The following is an 18,719-nucleotide window of genomic DNA, read 5'->3' as shown; positions in this document are numbered from 1 at the left end:
CAGCACATCTAGGAATGTGGACCCAGCACCCTGCTGTCATCTCCACCTAGACCTTCCACACGTGTCCCTGCACGTCCAGCATGTCTTTCTCCTGACGCGCACAAGACGGGAAGGAGGGGTGTGGAGCTTTATTTCACAACTGGGGAGCCTAAGGCAGGGACATGCTGACAGAGACATTAAATAGCCAAGGCTCATCACCAAATCAGAGCTTAGAGAGCCTCCTCCCTTTGCTTTTGATTTCATTCACATAAGACATGGCCCTCCAGGTAGAACAGGATGATGACTCTTCATCGTGGCCTTGGTGACTTGTGAACTAAATAACCAACCACTGCATAATCTGAATCTACAGAGTGCACAAATATGGAGGTTGCAAAGAGAAGAGATAGTCCAAAAAGTTAAAAGCAAATGAATTCAAATAATTGGCAACTAAGTAAGTTTATAAACTGCAGAAAACAATAGGAGCTTAAGGGTCACTTGATCCAACAGAAGCCAGCCTGAGCAGGACTGCCTTGTATCACAGTGTTATGAATATTCTTAGACAGGAAAACAGAGAAGTCTGCAAACAATGGGGTTTGGGGAGGAGGCTGAAGAAGGTTTGTTTAATGACTGAATTAAATACTGTAAAGGAAAAAGAAAAGATACATGAAAAAAAATTGAGTTTTTCCGATCACTGTAGAAGAAACATTTTGTTTTAGATTATCTGCTGCATTTCAGATTTGACCTTTCCCTTCAAGAAAACAAATAAAAAAGACTATTTCACAGAAAACATTATGTCTTCAAATAAAAACCTGTTTCACTTAGAAAATGCTCAAACAAAATGTTTAAATATGTCTGGAGTTTTCTGCTCTTTTTATTTTTTTTATTGAATCATTCATTTCAGTCTGGATTTGGCAATGATTTTGACTTAAAAATTCCTCCCTGTTGTACAACAAAGCTACTAGTTGGAGGCGAGACCTGGGACCCTGACTCCTTCATTTGTCTTGACCTTTTTCTTCTCCCTGTCCTGGATTCACTGTGTTTGTCTGTCACAGCCTGACAAAGGTGATTAAGTAGCCCCTTCATTCAAAGGGGAGACAGGGAAGGTGGACCCACCCTTTGCACTGAGCACAGGACAACCACACACCCAATTTAGGCAGTTCAGTAAAGTGGCTGAAATTAGTCCTGACAGGTTACTGCACTTCATCTCTGCTGCTGTCCATGCTTAAGTGGGACACGTTGCAGGCACAGACATCCCAGACATGCTCCCACTTCACCTGCAGGAACATCAGAGCCAAGAGGGAAAGAAAGCCCTGCAGGGCTGTGTCTCCAAACGACCAGCCCATGTTCCCCTCACCTACTCTGTGGGTTGTGCTCAAACAGTGGCCACAGACACCAATACTGGTATGAGTTTGATGTTGCCTGAACTGATCTACCTCCTTCATTTCCTGGTGAGATGGAGCCACTAGAGAAGAAATAAATTGCTGTGTGTTGTCCTCCAGAATCCCCCTGGTCTCCTAATAGTGGTCATGGACAGAGGAGGAGCAGCTTTTCTCTCTGAGGCAGAGCTGTGGCCCCAGGAGCAGACAGCTCCGTGGCTCAGCAGCAGTTCCCAGCAGTGGGTAGCCTGAGTGTAGGAGGGTTTCTTCCCGATCAGATCAGTCTTATTCACTTTTTGTCCCTTATGGAGGCTTTTTATGCAATTCGATTTTTACAGTGCTATTGTCCAGATAGATGAATTGTTTTGTCTTATGGCAGTGAGCTCCAGAGATCAGTTTTCTATTATGTGAAAAGGCAGAGATTTCTATGGGTAATGAGCACAGCCACACTTGTATTAGACATGACAAAATTCTCCAAACACTTAACAGTAATGCAGGGTTTCCACTTTAAACAACATTTACAACAAATACACATTTGAGTTCCCCGAGGATCTGATTTCCATAGGTATTTAGGGAATCCAACCCACACACAGAATCCAGTGGGACTGTCAGAAGTACCCAGCTCAGAGAAAATGTAAAACCCCTTAGAAGAAGGACTGTCTATTGCCTTGGGCTCATACAGTGACAGCCCTCTGGAGTGCACAGCCATGAATAAAGCTGCAGGATGTGCTAGAAATAATAAGTGTTGAACCTTTTGCTGAATGATAGCCCACTTAGGTGTGGAGCCCAGATATACATACTCCAAGATTAACTGCCTATTTTCTTTTTAAATAGGTCTGTGAGAGCCCAACTCATTAACAGAATATATGACCTGCATTGAAATTCCCAGATATACCCATTGTAAGGCCAGTAGTAAGGAATCAGCTCCTCTTTCTTCCACCCGCCAAGCCCTGCATTTCACCTACATCTATCTCCCTGAAAACCTGGCAAATACCTTGGGGGGCAGGAAGAAAAAGATAAAAAATTAAGCTTATAGCCTGGATTGGACATTTGATGCAGTAGTGCAAGATAGTGTATCCTCAGATTAACTAAAATAGGTTGAAAAAGGCATCACTGAAGAACACAGCTCCACATGCCTACATGCACCCCCTACACACACACACACACATCTCCTGGAGATGATCCAGAACGGCCATGGAGTGGATGGACAGCACTCAAGGGAATGTGAGTCACCCCAGAACCACACTGGACCACAGACCTGTCCATCATCAAGAGAAAACAGACACGACTTACATCATGCCCATCACCCAGAGCATGCAGGGTGCCCTGCTCTGAACCCAGAGGAGTAAGGACAGTAGGTGGATGAGGGGCTGAGCAGGATGATGGCATGGATGTCCTGGGTGTAATGCACAGGAGATCCAAGACACCATCACCTCAACCAACTCACCACCCCTGCTGCACAGAGCATGAACCCAGACTTCACTCTCCACCAAGGCATGGGAGCCCTAAGCATCCTCTCCCACCCTAAACAATAAGACCTTGGATAAAACCCAAGCTGCCTCTTGGAAACAGGGCTGGATTTGTCCTGGATGCCATGCTGCCAACCATGGGAACAAAGACAATGATCGACCAGCACAGAACTACGATCCAGGTCATGGAATGAGTGAGAGGTCACAATTCCTTGCTACACTCATCTATCTGAAGAGGCTGGTGATATCCCAAGGCAGATCCCTGCTGAGAAAGGCCAGTCCATAGGGAACTGGTGGGAATGTTGACAGGAGAAATCCCAGATAGGTACAGGGAGGGATGGGAAACAGCTCTGTAAAGGCTGGGAGCTCGTCCCTGACAGAGGTCTTGTATCAAGCTGACCTGGCTGTGCCTCCTGCTCAGCACCTGGGGTTGGCTCACAGAAGTACCAGGGCAGGCAGGATCGGTCTCAGGGAGGGGAGGAGGGCTGCAAAGTGTTGGGAAACAGCCTGTTGTTAGATTTCAGCCCTGAAGTGTTTGCGAAATCTCCCAGACAGCCCTAACTGGTGCTATAGAGGCCCCAGTGCAGGCACAGCCTCCCCGGGCAGCGTGGCCTGTCAGATAAGTGTGGCACCCTGTGCTGAGTGTCACAGCCCTGCACCTCCCAGAGCCTCCCAGCTCAAACAGCAGGGAGTATTCTGTTCCCTGACAAGGCCCTTGTGAGGCAAAAATGCATCTTGTAAGGGTCTTCTCAGTGTTTTTTGGCATTGAGGTCACCAGTTTGAGATAAGGGACCAAGAGCGAGCCCCCTTTTAACTCTGGGTGCTGGTATGCAGGTTCACACCTAGGGCACTGCTCCAGAGGGCCTGGGAAAGGCAAAGACAGAGCTGGCAGGAAACCTCCTCTCCATGCAGCACATGCAGTTCTAAAAGCTTGAATTTTTGTTAACTGCCCCACCATAAGCCGAGCCCTGCCCCACTGAAACCAGCAAACGTGGTGTATCAAGATGCAGCTCAGCTGAGCCCAACAGATGCTCCGCTCTCTCCGTGCCGTGTGTAAATTGGGAGCAGCCTCTCCAGAACCAGTGGAAGCAGGATGGCCCAAAGCCAGCAGGGATTCCCGGGAAAGCCCTGCCCGCATGGATCCCGCATCCCCGCCTGCCCGCTGAGCAGAGCGAGGGAGCCCGTGTGCCAAACCACATGGAGCTCAGTTGCTCAGCAATCAGCTGTGCTTCCTACCCTCGTGCTACTGATTGTGCAAACATGAATGTAATTAGTCTAAATAATCACCAAAGATTTAATAGGAGCCAGACCACCCAGAGGCCAAATAGCTGGCGGTGGAGCAGGGAAGGTTTGTTCGCTGGTTTTTGTAACACTTGCTAATGAAGTGAGGTCGGATAGCAAAGCAAACACCCTCCACTAGCACATCCCCTGGGAACGCCGTATGTTGTGGGAAGCCCCACGTCCCTTGAAGCCAAGAACGTTCTCTCTCAGGATAGGCAACATGTGCTACTACCATCACTGCTTTTAATTTACTGCCGCCTGGAAAGCCTCCCTGAACGATTATGAAACCAAGCTCTGAGCCCCAAAATAAGCTCCCATCCCAAGCCACCCTGACTGAAAACGCTCCTCACATGGCAAACAGCTACAGCCCGCGACCAACAGCTCGTGGGGAAGTGAGTTCACCCACACGTCGGGGTGAACCGGCGTGCTTGGAGCGCTCAGCCGCTTCAGAGGCATGAAGCAACACTCCACATTGTATCCTTCCTTCCTCCCTGCTCACCCACCATTCATTGTATCTCCCCTGCTAATTATAGAACCGACAAACACGCACAGCTGGGGACATTCAAGTTGTTGGGAGCAGCACTGGAGCATCACTTCTCGGGGATAAGCAGAATTGCCTCATCCGGGGTGGTCACTTAGGCTGCTAATGGCACCAACTGCCTCAAAGCCATGTTCTGTGAATTTGAGATTATCCAAGACAGGTCTGGGTTGCAGTTAGAGAGCTGGGTAAAGACACTTATTTCTCCGAGAAGCGGTTATTTCTGTTGGCTTAGGGGTAGGAGTGCAGCAAACCCCCCCTCTTTTCTGGGGAGACAGGGACAGGATTTGGAAATCCCTGCTGGAGCCAGCAGCAGCCCCTCAGTTCAAAGCTCCTTTCTTTAGGCCTTGAATTCTCGGCCATAAAGTCTCTGAAGAGGTTTTGATAACTCGCCTATCTTTTAGATAAGCAAAGCTTTGGATGAATCCCACACGGCCCTCTATCTACCACAAGTCCTCATTTGTTTTCCGCCGAGGCACTCGCTGGTTTTCCTCTCCAAGGTGTTGGGCAGAAATGTCAAGAGGCTGAAGGGACGGGACAATTTTTCTCTTTCTTTCCTAAGTGCTGGGGGGCAAAGCAGTTGAGGGAAAAACTGAGTGATAACTGAGTGAGGCAGGTTTTTCTCATGGGAGCTGTAGGTTTACCACTTATGTGACAAAAAGGAAAGGCAGAGAGGAAAGACAGATGAAAGTTCACCTTTGCAAATAGTTGAAGCTGAGGGAATTTTAAAGCAGCAAATTCATTGTATTTTAATCTGCAGAGACCAGACTGCAGGACCTTCAACTAAGCAAACCTGTGATATGAGTCTGGAACAAAGTGCAGAAGCAGAGCCTAAGGAAAGACACTTTTGATTTCTGTGAGGCCTTTCTAGACAGCCTTGTCCAGGGAAAACTTATAAAAGGGAAGGGGAAGAGAAAAGAATTGGAGGAGACAGTGACTGGGGAGAAGATTTCCTGAAATGAATCAGAAGGAAACAGCCAGAGCCTCTCGCAGTAATGCTGCACATCCCACGAGCTCCTCACAGGCAGCCAACAGCCCAGAGACAGCCAGTTAATGCCCAGGTTATTTATTTTTCGCACTTTGGCAGCGTCACAGATGTAATGTTTCATTAAAAAAAAAACATATAAAAATTGTATCTTCTTTTATCTGCGGCAGAATACAAAGCAAGAAGCAGCTTCCTAGAGCAGCCAGGCAGAAGGGAGCTGGCAACCTGTGCTGGGTCAGGAGGGGAGGAAGATTAAAAGGAGATGGGATTTTTGCTTTGTCCTTCACGGAAGACTTTATCCCCTCCAGATACACAACAGAAGCTTTCTCTCCCTTGGAGGTTGGCCGGCAATGGCCTTCCTGTCTCTCAGAGCTGCTCCTGGGTCATGCACAGGGCAAGCTCTGAGCAGCACAGCCCCATCCTCTGCCCCAACACCCTCAGCCCCCTGCTCCCCACACAGCCTGCCCCTGTCCCTGCTTCCTTGGGTGGCACTCATCCCTGTGCCAGCCCTGGCATCCCGCCCGCTGCAGGGCGACGCCGATCAATTAACGCGCGACAAATGATTAAGCTGATGAATGTCTCTTTTTCCCCTGCTTGCTGGCTGCACTTGCCACGAATTTACGCCCAGAATATGACCGAATTTATTCTTCGCTGCTTTGCAGCATTCGAAAGAGGTCTTTAATGATTTCTTTTAAGCTCTCCAGCCTGATTGTGAACGGTGCAGGGCAAATACTCATTATTTCCTATCTAAGCAGCAGCGCTGATTAGCCGGCGGTTGGTCAGGTAAGTCACACTGCTCCGTTCCCCGCTCGCTGCCGAAAAACGCACAAGGTCATTCCCTGCTAATGCAGAGGGAAAACATGGGATAAGCGACTGCTGCCTGCAAGTCCCTCGTGCATTCTCAGGGCAACAAAACAGGAGCGTGGAAAATCCCACATTAAGGGGGCTCAGAATTAAAGGCAGCATGGGTTGAAGCGTTTTGCTTTCAGGCAGCCTGTTCACAGCACTGTGTGCAGCTGAAAGTGTGCTTGAGAGGGCAGTGGGACTGCAGTGAAACTTAAGTCTTGACAGTTTGCGGACACTAAAGATCTGAAGCCAACTCTTACTCGACTGTTAACTCCTGAATCTTCACATGGTGCAATGTTAATCTTCAGCCCTTTCCTAAAATAATGTGCCGAGTTGCTATGTTCTGTTAAATGTGAACCATGTGTCACCTCAGCGATGGCTGCAGCGGGGAAAACATGATAAATCTAAAGCTTTTAAAATGTCCTGTGACATTCTGGGAGAAAAACAGGTGTTGCATAAATGTTGGACATTTATGGGTAAACTTGCAGGGGCTTTAAAAGACTGACACATCTGCCACATAGTATGTAACCCTGAAAGAGAAGGAGCAAAGCAAGTCTCTTTCATGTGTCTCGCTCTTTCTACAACCGTATGAAAATACATCCTCATCTGGTATTGGAATTAACAGAGCTGGACTTGCCCCTCCCTATGCCTCCTCCAGGTTTTTGGCTTTTACACCCGATGTGTATTTTAAAACTGTGCCTTTTTAAGTAGGTGGCAAACTGTGCTGGAAGGATTTGGTATGCGGAGTATTTTTATTCAGCTCCCTTTTCTCTCACCTTTCATTGTTTTTCCCTTTGGAATATCTCCTGTAACGCTCCACTCATAAACCTCTTCAAAGGGAGGGCTGTATTTGAACAGCCTTGCCTGAAATCTGGTCTCAGTCAAAGGCCTCAGACGGGAAAATAACTCACAGAGCCAAGCCCCACGGTCCCACGGCTGCTGCCGCAGGTGTCGGCGGCTGCTTTGCAGGAGCGAGGTGCTGCCTGCTGCCTCTTCAGCTCTGACCCCACAGCCCCCCTGACTGGGTTATTGTTCCCCCCTTTACCCTATAAATGTAATAAACTGGGACTCAGCATCTCGCTTTTAGTGTGGAAGGTCTAAGGAGAAGGTGGTGTTTTTTTCTCGCTCTCCCCCACCCCCCGAGTGTCTCGTTCAGCACCTGCAGTGTTGTTGGTGTTTTGGGAGAGAGGAGATTTTGGAAGCTGAAAGTGTGCTGGGGAAGCTCAGCCCTGTGATCTCCAGGATGGGTGTTCCTAAATTACCAGCTAGGGCAAGTCTAATTCCCCCAGTCACAGTGATCCAGCTCCCAGTGAAGTCTGTGAAAGCAGAACTTACTTCCAAAAAACTACAGATCCTCCCCCTCCATGAGGGAAATCCATCAGATGTGTGACCAGCTGCCCGTCTCTGACCATTTGCCCTTTGCATCAGGCAGTTTTAGCACAGAAACCAGTAACCCACTGGGCTACAAAGTGCTTCCCCTCTGTGGGAGGTCACTTCATTTCTGGGTGGCAGTGAAGCCAGCAGATATTTTGAGCGTGAGTCGCCTGGCTGGTAAGTGTTCACGACTCTGTACAGATCCTACTCTGCCTCAGCTCCCTCCTCAGCAATAAATTCTGCTCCCAAACCTTAATCCTATCCCTTCTCCCCCCCAGTTCAGCTCTCACATCCCTGGTGTTTCAGTTCCATCCCCACCCCAGCAGTACTTTGTGCCCTTAGCTCCTGCCTTGATGGGGCTGGTTTGGGTCGGTCTCCTCCCAGGCACCTCACTTCCCCTCCTCTGGCACTGCTTGGGATTTTTCATCGCCTGCTCTCAAGCCCCGAGGCAGTGAGATAAAGTTTCCCAGGCAGGCTGTTTTGGGAGGAGAAGACCTACACCATGCTGAGCTACCGGGCACTTCCAGCTCTGCCCTCCTGGCTGGTGGGAGGTCAGTGAGCAAGCTGTGCTTGCAGTTGGGCTGCTCCTCCCCAGGAGGCGGAAAATCAGCCAGAGATAGGAATCTCCTCTTGGAGACAACTGAAGATGAGCCACTGCCTGTCACCCCGCTCATCTCTGCAGAGGTTGTTTGAGCAGAGACCCTTTTGTGGGCCCTCCATGCCCTACTCCACCCGTGGGGAACAGAGGAGCTCACCTGCCTGTGCTTCCCTGCACATGATTCCCAGGTACTCTCTCAAAAGCAATATAGGGGAATATTTGTAAAAAAAAAAAAAAACAAAAAAACACAAAAAAACACCAAACTACCTCTTCCTCTGTGTATTCCCCAGTGGAGAAATTCACTCCTTCCACTTGCCAAGACACGTCCATCCCACTTCCCCAGTGTTCCCAGATGGGCCAGAGACAGCCCACAAAGCTGAACCAAGAACAAGAATCCTCCAGCCAAAGCTGGTTTATAAAGGAACTGCTCCCTGCAGAAGACCTTCCTCCTCAGTTGGGTGACACAGATGGTGTCATAGGCTGAGCCCAAGCTCCCTCAAGTTTGGTTGTTTATTAATATGTATCACTTACTTAACATAGCTGGATTTTCATTCTGTTCTACACTAAAAACTTGAAGATAAGGTAAAATATTCACATGGCAGAGAAAAAAATTTGTTTTCTTTTCTTTGGAAACAAATTCAGTGGTTAGAAGCATATGAAATGCTGTACTTCTCCAAGCCACATGTTCTATCACTCCAATCACCATCTCTAACATGGTCAGAAATGGGTGCTAAAGCAGCATAAAAAAGGGGGATGTGTGGAGGGACCCCTCCCCAGGCTCAGGCAGTCAGTGGTTTAAATATTCCTGCACCAGAAACTGCATCCAGATCACAGTGTTTAATAGCCACTGACACAGCAACCCTCCACAAATAGGCCTAGTCTTTTTTTGACTTCAAATATATTTTTGTTCTTAATAATACTCTGTGGCGATGCATCCTATCACTCAAACACACATTGTACCAGTAAGGACGTTCTTTCATTTGTTTGGATCCTGCTTCCAGGAAATTACCACTTCACCCTCTTGTTGCTGTGTGATAAAAAACCAGCGGATTTTACTTTCCTAAGAATCCTTCCTACGTTAAATAATGATTTTATAGGTCTCTTGTTTACTAACTTGTCTCCTTTTCCAAGGTTCTTGTCTACGTGGTCTCTGTGCAGAAGATATTTCCATCTCCACTCATGCCCTGCTCCACAGCCTCCTGGAGGGATGGGTGAAAAGAGAAAGGGGCATCCCTACCTTTTTGGTCTTGACTGTTGAGGCGCAGCAGTCCCCACCATCATAATTGCAGAAGGCTCGGTTGTTGATGGAGTCACAGTAGTTGTCCCCCATGAAAGGCTGAAAAAGGAAAAAGCAGGAAAAGACTGAGCCCATGGGCATGGATAAAATGAGCACCTCCCCTGTGGAGACAGCCTGGGAAGGTTGGGGCTGTTCAGTCTGGAGAAGAGAAGGTGGTGTGGAGACCTCAGAGCACCTTCCAGTGCCTAAAGGGGCCTACAGGGAAGTCAGAGAGGGAATGTTCATCAGGAACTGTGGTGAGAGGACAAGGAATGGTTTCAAACTGAAAGAGAGGAAGTTTAGGTTAGATACATGGAAGAAATCCTTGCCTGTGAGGGTGGTAAGACACTGGCACAGGTTGCCCAGAGAAGCTGTGGCTGCCCCTGGAAGTCCCTGGAAGTGTTCAAGGCCAGGTTGGACAGGTCTAGTGGAAGGTGTCTCTGGTAGGAGTGTTGTAACAAGATAATCTCTAAGGACCTTTCCAACCCAACCCATTCTATGATTCCATAACTCTAAAACCTGTAACACTATTTCAGAAGGAAAACATGAAGACTTAAAGGAGCCATATAGTTTGTAACATTACCAACTGCCCTGAAAAAACAGAGATAATTTTTCCCCTTTCCCTTCAAAGCAGACAGAAAAAAAAAAAAAAAGGACAGTAGATGGAAAGGAAATGAGCCCTTGTTGGCTTTTCACATCCCACATAAGAGGATGCTTCAGGAATATTAATTTGACTAGGCCCAGAGACAGCATCCAGGCATCTAAAACTGTGGCACCTTTGATAATTTTAAGCTAACCTTCCAGAACTGTGTGGGATAAGAAGAAGGTTACGTATCACAGCAAAACAGGCTTGCTTTTAATAGCTGTGCTTTTCACCACAGTTCTCCCAGCTATGCAACACGTGTCAGCAACGAGGGCACAAAACAAATCACAAAGAAAAAAATGGAAGTGGTCTGAGCTCAGCACAGGGACCATGTGCTCCTCTTCTCCAACCAGCAGGGACTGTGTGTGACCTTGGCCATGACACATAATCTTCCTCCACTCCACAGCTCAGAGCTGGGAATTATCCAGAGGGGCATCGTGGAGAGCTCTGAAGTAAAATTCATAAATCACCTTGAAAAAGAAAATGCAGTCACTAGTCTGTGCAAGGGGATCACTAGTCCATGTGCTGCACAGGACCAGAACAACAACCACGACTCTGAAGGAAAGGCTTGAAGTCTGGTCTTTCTTTACACATTTACACCTCGTGGTCAGCAAGTACTGAAGTCTTTCTTGGAAGTCAAAACTGCGCCTGATGGTAAAAAAGGCCTGCTATGAGAATCCCAGGCAGCAATGAGTGCTCAGAAAAATGGGTGCTCAGCAGAGAGCCCAGTCATAGCTCTGTAACCCTTCTTACACACACAGGCTCATGGGGCCATTCCCACTTTATCTGCTCTTTGGAAAATTTGTTTATTCTTCACTAAGGAAAACACCAGGGACCTTACTACATGAAGGCATCATTGCAGAGCAGGTGGAGTTCTTGTGGAGGTTTCCTGGGAGGATTTTGCAGCAGCTGCAGTACCAGAGTCTCCCTGATGATGGATACCTGAAGAACCAGCCATGAGAGCTCGCTGTGCTCTCCCCAGGGCAAACCATGGCCACGCTCATCAGTGTGGAAATGGACTCTCTGGAGTGGTGCAAATGCACACTTTTACTGCTGACATGTTGCAGATTTCAATATTTCTATCAGGTACAGGAAATCCATCCAGCAATGGCAATATCAAACCACAGCAGGACTACCAGGAGGTGACTGATTCATTGTGTGACACTTGTTTAGTTCCATGCAGACATGGCAAATGTTGACAAGGAAATCAGAGTTACAGCATAAGGCTCCTGTCCCTTTAAACTGCCTTAACTCCACTTAGTTCCACAGATATTGACTTATTTATACAGGCAAAGCCTTTGACTTGCAAACGCCCTTCCAATTTAATTAATATGCTAAGAGTTAAAAGGGAATGATTTATAAATAGATGAAGAGATATTTTGATGCCAGCATGGTCATATTTAAAACCATGAACTTTGCCCAACCTCCCAGGAAATTTTGTAGGCTTCTCCATGTTTCCCTTGTGTTGCCTGGCTGTGTCTGCTGGTCGAGAAAAGCTTGACTTTAATTTTCCATGCCTGTGCCTGTACCCTACACCTATGAATGCTGGAAAATCAGTAAAAGAAGCTCGTGGAAGAGTTTGCTCTGGCACAGACTAGGCAAGCCAGTCCTTTGGAGGGGAAGAGTAGGACAAATAGCACCTATTCTGATTTGGGCCCAAAATCCTCTTTTGGGAGACCCTGGCTGTGGGGGGTGAGGTCTCTGTAACTCTTCCTGCACGTCTTAGGGCTCTGATATTTTTGAAGGACTACACAGGCAGTCCAGAGGGACTTATTTTCTACTGAAACACCTAAGTTAGGTGCTGAGAAGTACAGGGCTGACTCATAAACCTCTGTTCCTGCCACTAGGGAGCGACAAAAAATCACATTGCAGCAGCAGCCGGGGTTCCCACTGCGATCACCAAGAGTCAAATAATGCCCCACTTACAGCCTCCTGCTCAGGGAACCCTCCCTAATGCTAAAGATGTCCATACATTAGGGACTGTATCAGCCTAATGGCCCAGTATGATTGAGCTACTGGCTTATTAGTCGCTGTTTCCATAGTCGTGGGAAGAAAAAAAAAAAAAAAAGGCTTGGTGAAGATGGCATTTCTTCTGAAATCTTAATGCCAGAGAACAAGCTCTGGCCCATCCGTGGATCCTGGAAGCATCATGCTCTAAAAATGATGCTAGAGGCCATTATCAATTGTCTGGGCAAAGCCTTCCAAGATGATAGATTGTGATGCAGTGACACTGCTGAATGAATGTTGAAAAGAAGAAAGTTCCTATTGATGCAGAGGGCTCTGGCAATTAGCAGTGATGGAAGGGAAGAAAATGCTGAGAAGAAGCATGTCAGTAATAATGGCTTCTGGTAAATTATTACATCATTGCAAAGTTTGCCTCAGTAACAACTATCCTTAAACAGCAGGAGAATGGATACCCAGTGGTGCATCAGCACCTGAATGGCATTTCTTAATGGTCTCTGGATGTTATTTCAGCTCTCTTTGGAGAATGGGGGCTCCCAGCCAGCCTGCATGAAAGCGATGTGTGAGAGGGCTTATGACATTCAGAGCACTGACAGCAGAATGCTTTTCATTTAGGGAACAACCAGACAGAAACTATTACATTGTTGGAGAGTTATTACCCTCTTGGGCCCAGCATTTTGTATGCGAAGGAAACCTGTCTTTCACTTCAAGACAAATGTGGTCTGGAGCTTTGTGTCAGATTTAGGAATTCAGTCCCATGTGCTGCCACTTTGGGCAAATAATTTCAGTGGGCCTGTAAAACTGGGTTACTGGGTGCTGAGAGCACGGTCAGTGCAGCAGAAAGTCAGCCTGTCCCTGGAACCAAAGCAGCCAAATATCCCTCTGCCTGTGAGGTACCCATCTCTAAAGTGGGATTGGAGCTTCCCAACTTTATAGAGGTACCACAAGGATTGGCTTCTTGACACGGGTGAGATGCTCAAGGGTTGGCACAATGGGAACCACAGGAGTGCCATGATCCAGACAGAGGTGCTCCAATCCTGTTTTTAACCACTGGAAGCATCTTAAGTCTTCTCAGGCTTTTCAGACTGCTGCCAGCAGAAACATCATCCTTCAAAATAATTGCTTTCTTCAAGTAACACGCAAGACTATAAAATTGTATCACAGATGAAATGTAACTGCGTGTTTCTGATTATTTTTTTCTGGTTCAGATAGAGGTTCAGGGGAGGGATGTGCTGTTTGCTCACTGTCCAGCTGTGCTGTCCACCCAGTGGTCTCATTTCTGTGTCTGGTTTCCCTAAAGTTTCTCTGCACACACCAATGCCCAAAGCTTAACTGCCCTTGGAAAGAATTGCCCCTCTAATAATATGTCAAAATCAAGGACAAACAACTGAAGGTTTTTGCAACTTCCCAGAAATTCCCAGATTCTGGGAAATTCTTTTGGTCTACCAATGTTTTTGAGCTGCTTGATGGTCGTAACTCCTGTGAGAGTCACACAACCATCGGCTCTAGGAAAACCACCAGTTCCACTGCTGAGTGTCAGAACTGATGCAGGCAATCACAGCCTGTTTGATTGGGTGATCAGGGCAAAATCCTGTTTGCCCCTCTTGAAAACCAGCATTTACAGCCCACATGCCTGCTGTGACCGTTCCTGAAGGATTTAGGAGCCAGCATGGACCACCTGAGCCAAACTCACCTCGCAGCCTTTGACACAATGAATCAGGGAAGGGTGAGGATACCACTTGAGTCCTGCCGTGCAGACAACGCTCTGGAGGGAAGAGGAAAAAAAAGCAGCAGGTTAAGACAAAGAAATCAGTGTACAGAAAGTCAGAGTGCTGGCTCCTGTGGCTCTCCTGTACTTAACCAATGAAGTTCAATTCCTAACACCTCTTGTGTTCTCAGGACCTGGCTGTCCTCCAGGTATTTACAAGAAGTGTTGGACTTGACACTTGCAATAACAGAGCATTTGAGATTAAAATAATATTTAAGGTTCTCCTAAAATGTCATGTCCAATATTTCACTCATGGTGGGGGAACGTGGCAGGGAAAGGCAAAGGCACAGGTCCACTGTCTTGCTCTTGGGTAGAGAGGGGACATGTTAGGAATTCATTTAGGGATTTCTTTGGTGCTGCAAAGCATCGGTGTCTTTCACTGCCCATCCTATGGTGGACTTTCAGATACATTTTAACACCATCTTAAATAAAAGCACCTCCCACCACACGCTTTCAGAATAACCCCCAGACAGGAGAGCATCATCTGCTACATTTTATGAGCTTTACAGTAATTTCTCTACCAACTCTGCCTACAGATTTTCTAGAAGAAAAAGTTGGACAGCCTAGTTTTGGGCAAAAATGATGACCAGGCTCCCCAGTGATGACGCAGCCAGGGCAGCCATAGACATAGACACTTAGATTTTAAGAGTGGATTAAATCTCTGAGCAGTCAGAGGAGATGGTGGTTCAATACCATGGAGGTCCTGGAGATCGGACTCCAATCCATTCACCAGGACATCAGGCACAATATTCATTTTGGGTTATCACCCATGCATGGAGCACTACCCTGTCCACTTGGGCAAGATGAACACACAGGCACTCACCTGAAGAGAGGGGTTGGGGTTGGATGGAGGCCTGAGGAAGGAAGGGATTAACATTTGGGAAGACCCCAGGCACAAGCCACCCCCTCCCCTGTTTATCTGAGGGCCAATTTAATTCATGTGCAGGGGAACCTCGGCATGGCATGTTTTTACAGTTTCTGTCATTTGAGGCTTACCTGGCGTGTGCTAGAAAAAGGACTTTTATACTATCTGACGGCGGCTGTTTATCTTTCCGATGCTCTCGTTTTTTCCACTGTTAGTCAAGCCCTGCTTGCCCCACCTGCCTCGCAACAGGGCCCGTCTGTGTGAGTGGAGAAGCGGCTGGGAGAGGGGGGAGGATGTTGTTTATCCCCCGGGAGGGAGGCTGCAAGGTGCGGGCGGCCCTGAGGTGTCAGACATTCCCCCAGAGCTCTTGACAGACAGCTGGAGATTTCCAGGCTGTTGCCTGCCACAAATGGTGAGGGGTTTGTTGTTTGTTTTGCTTTTTCCCCTCCCCCCCCCTTCCTCTTCTGTTTATTGCACTTCAGAGGGAAAAGAAAGGAAACTTTTCTAGATTTGAAAATAAACAAGACCAGTCAACAGTCCGGGAGCGGGGAGAGTAAAGGAAACAGTTCAAGAGCGTTTGAACCCAAGAATTAAAACAAAGTAGAAAAACTCAAGCATTTGCCTCCTGTGTCCAAGGCCAGCAGACAATAAGTGGAAGAAGGGCACTTCCAAAGAGCATCTCACGTTGCCCTGGTAAGAAGCATCAATATTTACAAAACCTCTCGCTTTGGGTGAATGTGTGTGAGCACGCAGAGCCAACAAAAGGAGCTGGGTAGCCCTGAACCAGGCTCTGAAGAAGAAAGAAGGTTTCCAAGTGAGAGCAATCCCTCACAGAGGATGCACTGACTGCTTTTGTGACCCTCCCGGTGTTAAAAACGCAGCACCACCCTTAGAGGAAGGGATGGAAGGTGAAGTCTCTGCTTCTCTGAGTGCTCAGTCGAGGTCATCTTCAATCCCAAGAACTGCACAGCCTTGGGCTGGACATCCTCCAGGGAATGGGAATGCAGCCCCAGGTTGCTCTCCACAGTGTAGGAGAGGCAGGTGACCTTGTGCCAAGGTAATCACTGGGTCAGTGGGACACTCCCATTGCTCCTGAGTGGCACCTGCCAGCAGCTTCGTACCTGTTACTTCACCCTCCCCCTTGGATGATCCTTTGCTAGTGGAGCTGAATTCAATCCTGCTAACATTCACAGAGCTGAAAGCAGAAGGAAGGACCTTCTGCCACGGTTCTGGTTCCTCTTGCTGGTTTTCCAAGCTCTCCCACCACCCAGCCTATTTGTACCCTCCAGCTGCTGCAGCGCTGTGTGCAATGCAATGGGAGAGCAGCTTTGGGTAGAGGGAAATACTGGCTTAGAAAATTGAGAAATTGGGAATGGTTTGGGTTGCTGGGCATTGCTTCTGCCTCCTGCAGTGCAAACAGGCATACAGGTGCCACAGGATGCTGCATGGGGCAACTGAGATGAACAAACGCATAAAAAGCAAGCAAGGATGGGTGGAGGTTGTACATGACCACGATCCGATGGAACCAGCGTGCACAGAAAGCAAGGTGGACTCAGAAGGCCAACACAGGCTGCTGTAAGAGGTGGGTGGAAGGAACCACATCCACCACGTGCCAGGTGGAGCGTGGGGAAAGCCCATCTGGCCACTGCCCCTGCGAGCCCCGTGCCCTGTGATGCTGTGGTGACATACGCTGCCCTCGTGGCCCCAGCTCCCCTCACGTGCTGGCTTTTTGCAGCACAGCTGCCCTCCCACACGGGCCAACGCCGTGCAGCTGGGGGGACTGACTCCAGCCCTGTCCCCATCCCAAAACACCACCCAGCCACATCTGGCCGGGATTCCATCTGCTGCGAAGAGAGAGGGAGCAGGGCTGCGCTCCCACAGTGGGTTAACAAAGAGCCAAGAAAGCGAATCAAGCTGCTGTCATTTTCCCCTTGTGAGGGAAGTCCCAGTGCCTCCGGTCACGGCGCTTCCCTCCCGTGGTGGGACTAACACAGTGATGTCAACCCCTTGCTGGCTGCAGAGGGGATTGAGTTTCCCCCAGAGAAGACAGTGGAGAGCTCTCCTCCACCTTAGATGGGTCAAGTGTCCCCCAGGGCTAAGGCCCAGGGACTGGCATCTCCTGGTCTCAGCTAACTCGCTCCTCAGGCGCTAAATGAACGTGACAATTAACCATGGGCTTAATGTGGCCGGGGTGAGGGAATCGGCCAGGAGAGGGAGACACGGCACTTTGGGGCTGCTCCTTCCTGTAGCTACAGACGGGCTGGGATCTCCTGCCTTCCTGGCTTCTGAGCAGCTGTACTGCAGTGGGTCACATCACTGCTCTGTGACTCAGTTTCCCAGCTGCAAAATGAGCCCAAAACTCAAAAAAAAAAAAAAAGGCAAAGGGGAAGGAAGGAGGAAAACTGCAAAGCTTGAATGAATAGGGGAGTATTTAAGGAGTATTCCCATTAATGATTTTTGGATGTTTATAATCCCAAGGCTGGGCAGTGTCCCTGGTGTGTGGAGGGGCCGTGGCCACACTCAGCCCAGCAGAGTCAGGGCACACCCACCCTTTGAGGGCTTTCCCAGGCGTGCACATGCCTGCACATTGTTTGGCCTGTTCCTACTCAGCACAGAGGCAAGAACCCAAATTCAGACAGCCTAAGAAATTAGGTGTCTGCCCTGTTTCTCTGCAGTCAGTGGGAAAGAGCTGTCAAAGCTGTCTCCCTTTTTTCTCCCTGCTGCCTGCATAGTCAGTCTTGGCAGCTCTATCCATGGGTGTCTTCAGCAGCTCAGAGCCCCATGACACTCATAGTGAAGGGAAAATCATGGGGACAGCAGTGGCTGCTCCCATCATGGCCCACTGCAAAACAACAGAGGAACAGAAGATTTCAGGTGATATTTTTTTCTTGCTAAAAATACTGATTTGGAAGACACTGCCAACTTACACCGATTTCAACAAACTGTTTCAGACCCAGCAAAGCAACTCAACCTAAACCAATTCTGCAAAACACAGTAATATTTAGACATTTTTTGAAGTGAATTATCTGTTGTTGTTGTTGTTCCTTTGAGAGGACATTTAATTTCTAAGGGTTGTTTTTTCTTTTTTTTTCATTTTCATTAAACAAAAGTTTACAAAATCTCCTTGGAAATTAAATGCTACGTCATGTTCAAACCAACATGTTTTTTCCTCCAATTTTTTGGTTCACCAAAAATCACAACAACAAAAGAGTCACTTTGATTAGAGAAAAACATTTTTTTTTTTTCAAAATTTAACAGAACTTCGAGTGAACCGAAAAATCAAGTGATTTGCACAGCTCTGCTCTAAACAACCCCCAGAGGAGGGATAGCCCTTCTCTCCACTTTGCTTCCATAACAGATGTTGCTTGAGCAGCTACACATACCTTTTTTTTTCCCAGCTCTCCCTGTATTTTCTTGTCCCTATCCCCTCAAAGGTAAATGCCACAGATGGGTCCTGCCTTTACCTACTTCCCATCCTGCCCTAATTTGTACTTTACTTGTGCCTGAAATGAAGCAACTGGAAGTGTTTCCTATGCGTCATTCGAGTGCTGTGAGATGTACAAAGACTCGCCGTGTAAATGCAACCAGCTGTTCCCTTTGCTCGTGTGGCACAACAGCAAACTGTCACTGACCAGAAACAGAGACACGGATTATTAATGATATGTAGCACATTGCCATGGGGACCTTCCCCTAAGGCATCCCAGTCTCATGTCTCCAGGGTCTCCCCAGTCCCACCAGAAGCAGCATTTCCCCCACTGG

The 18,719-nt window shown here is 47.9% G+C and overlaps 1 protein-coding gene across 1 annotated transcript in view; it reads right to left on the bottom strand.

The window, feature by feature from the left end:
* PAPPA (pappalysin 1) overlaps positions 1 to 18,719 on the bottom strand; it is a 177,626-nt gene that overhangs the window by 7,641 nt on the left and 151,266 nt on the right. The window contains exons 20-21 of the mRNA XM_050319756.1: positions 14,021 to 14,092; positions 9,684 to 9,782 (exon numbers count right to left, since the gene is read on the bottom strand). Coding sequence (XP_050175713.1) covers positions 9,684 to 9,782; positions 14,021 to 14,092 — 171 coding nt within the window. The remainder of the gene's footprint in view (positions 1 to 9,683; positions 9,783 to 14,020; positions 14,093 to 18,719) is intronic.

This window comes from Myiozetetes cayanensis, unplaced genomic scaffold, assembly GCF_022539395.1.
Source record: "Myiozetetes cayanensis isolate MyiCay16 unplaced genomic scaffold, myiCay2020 scf23, whole genome shotgun sequence".
Lineage (NCBI taxonomy): Eukaryota > Metazoa > Chordata > Aves > Passeriformes > Tyrannidae > Myiozetetes > Myiozetetes cayanensis.
This window is presented reverse-complemented; position numbering and strand designations above follow the sequence as displayed.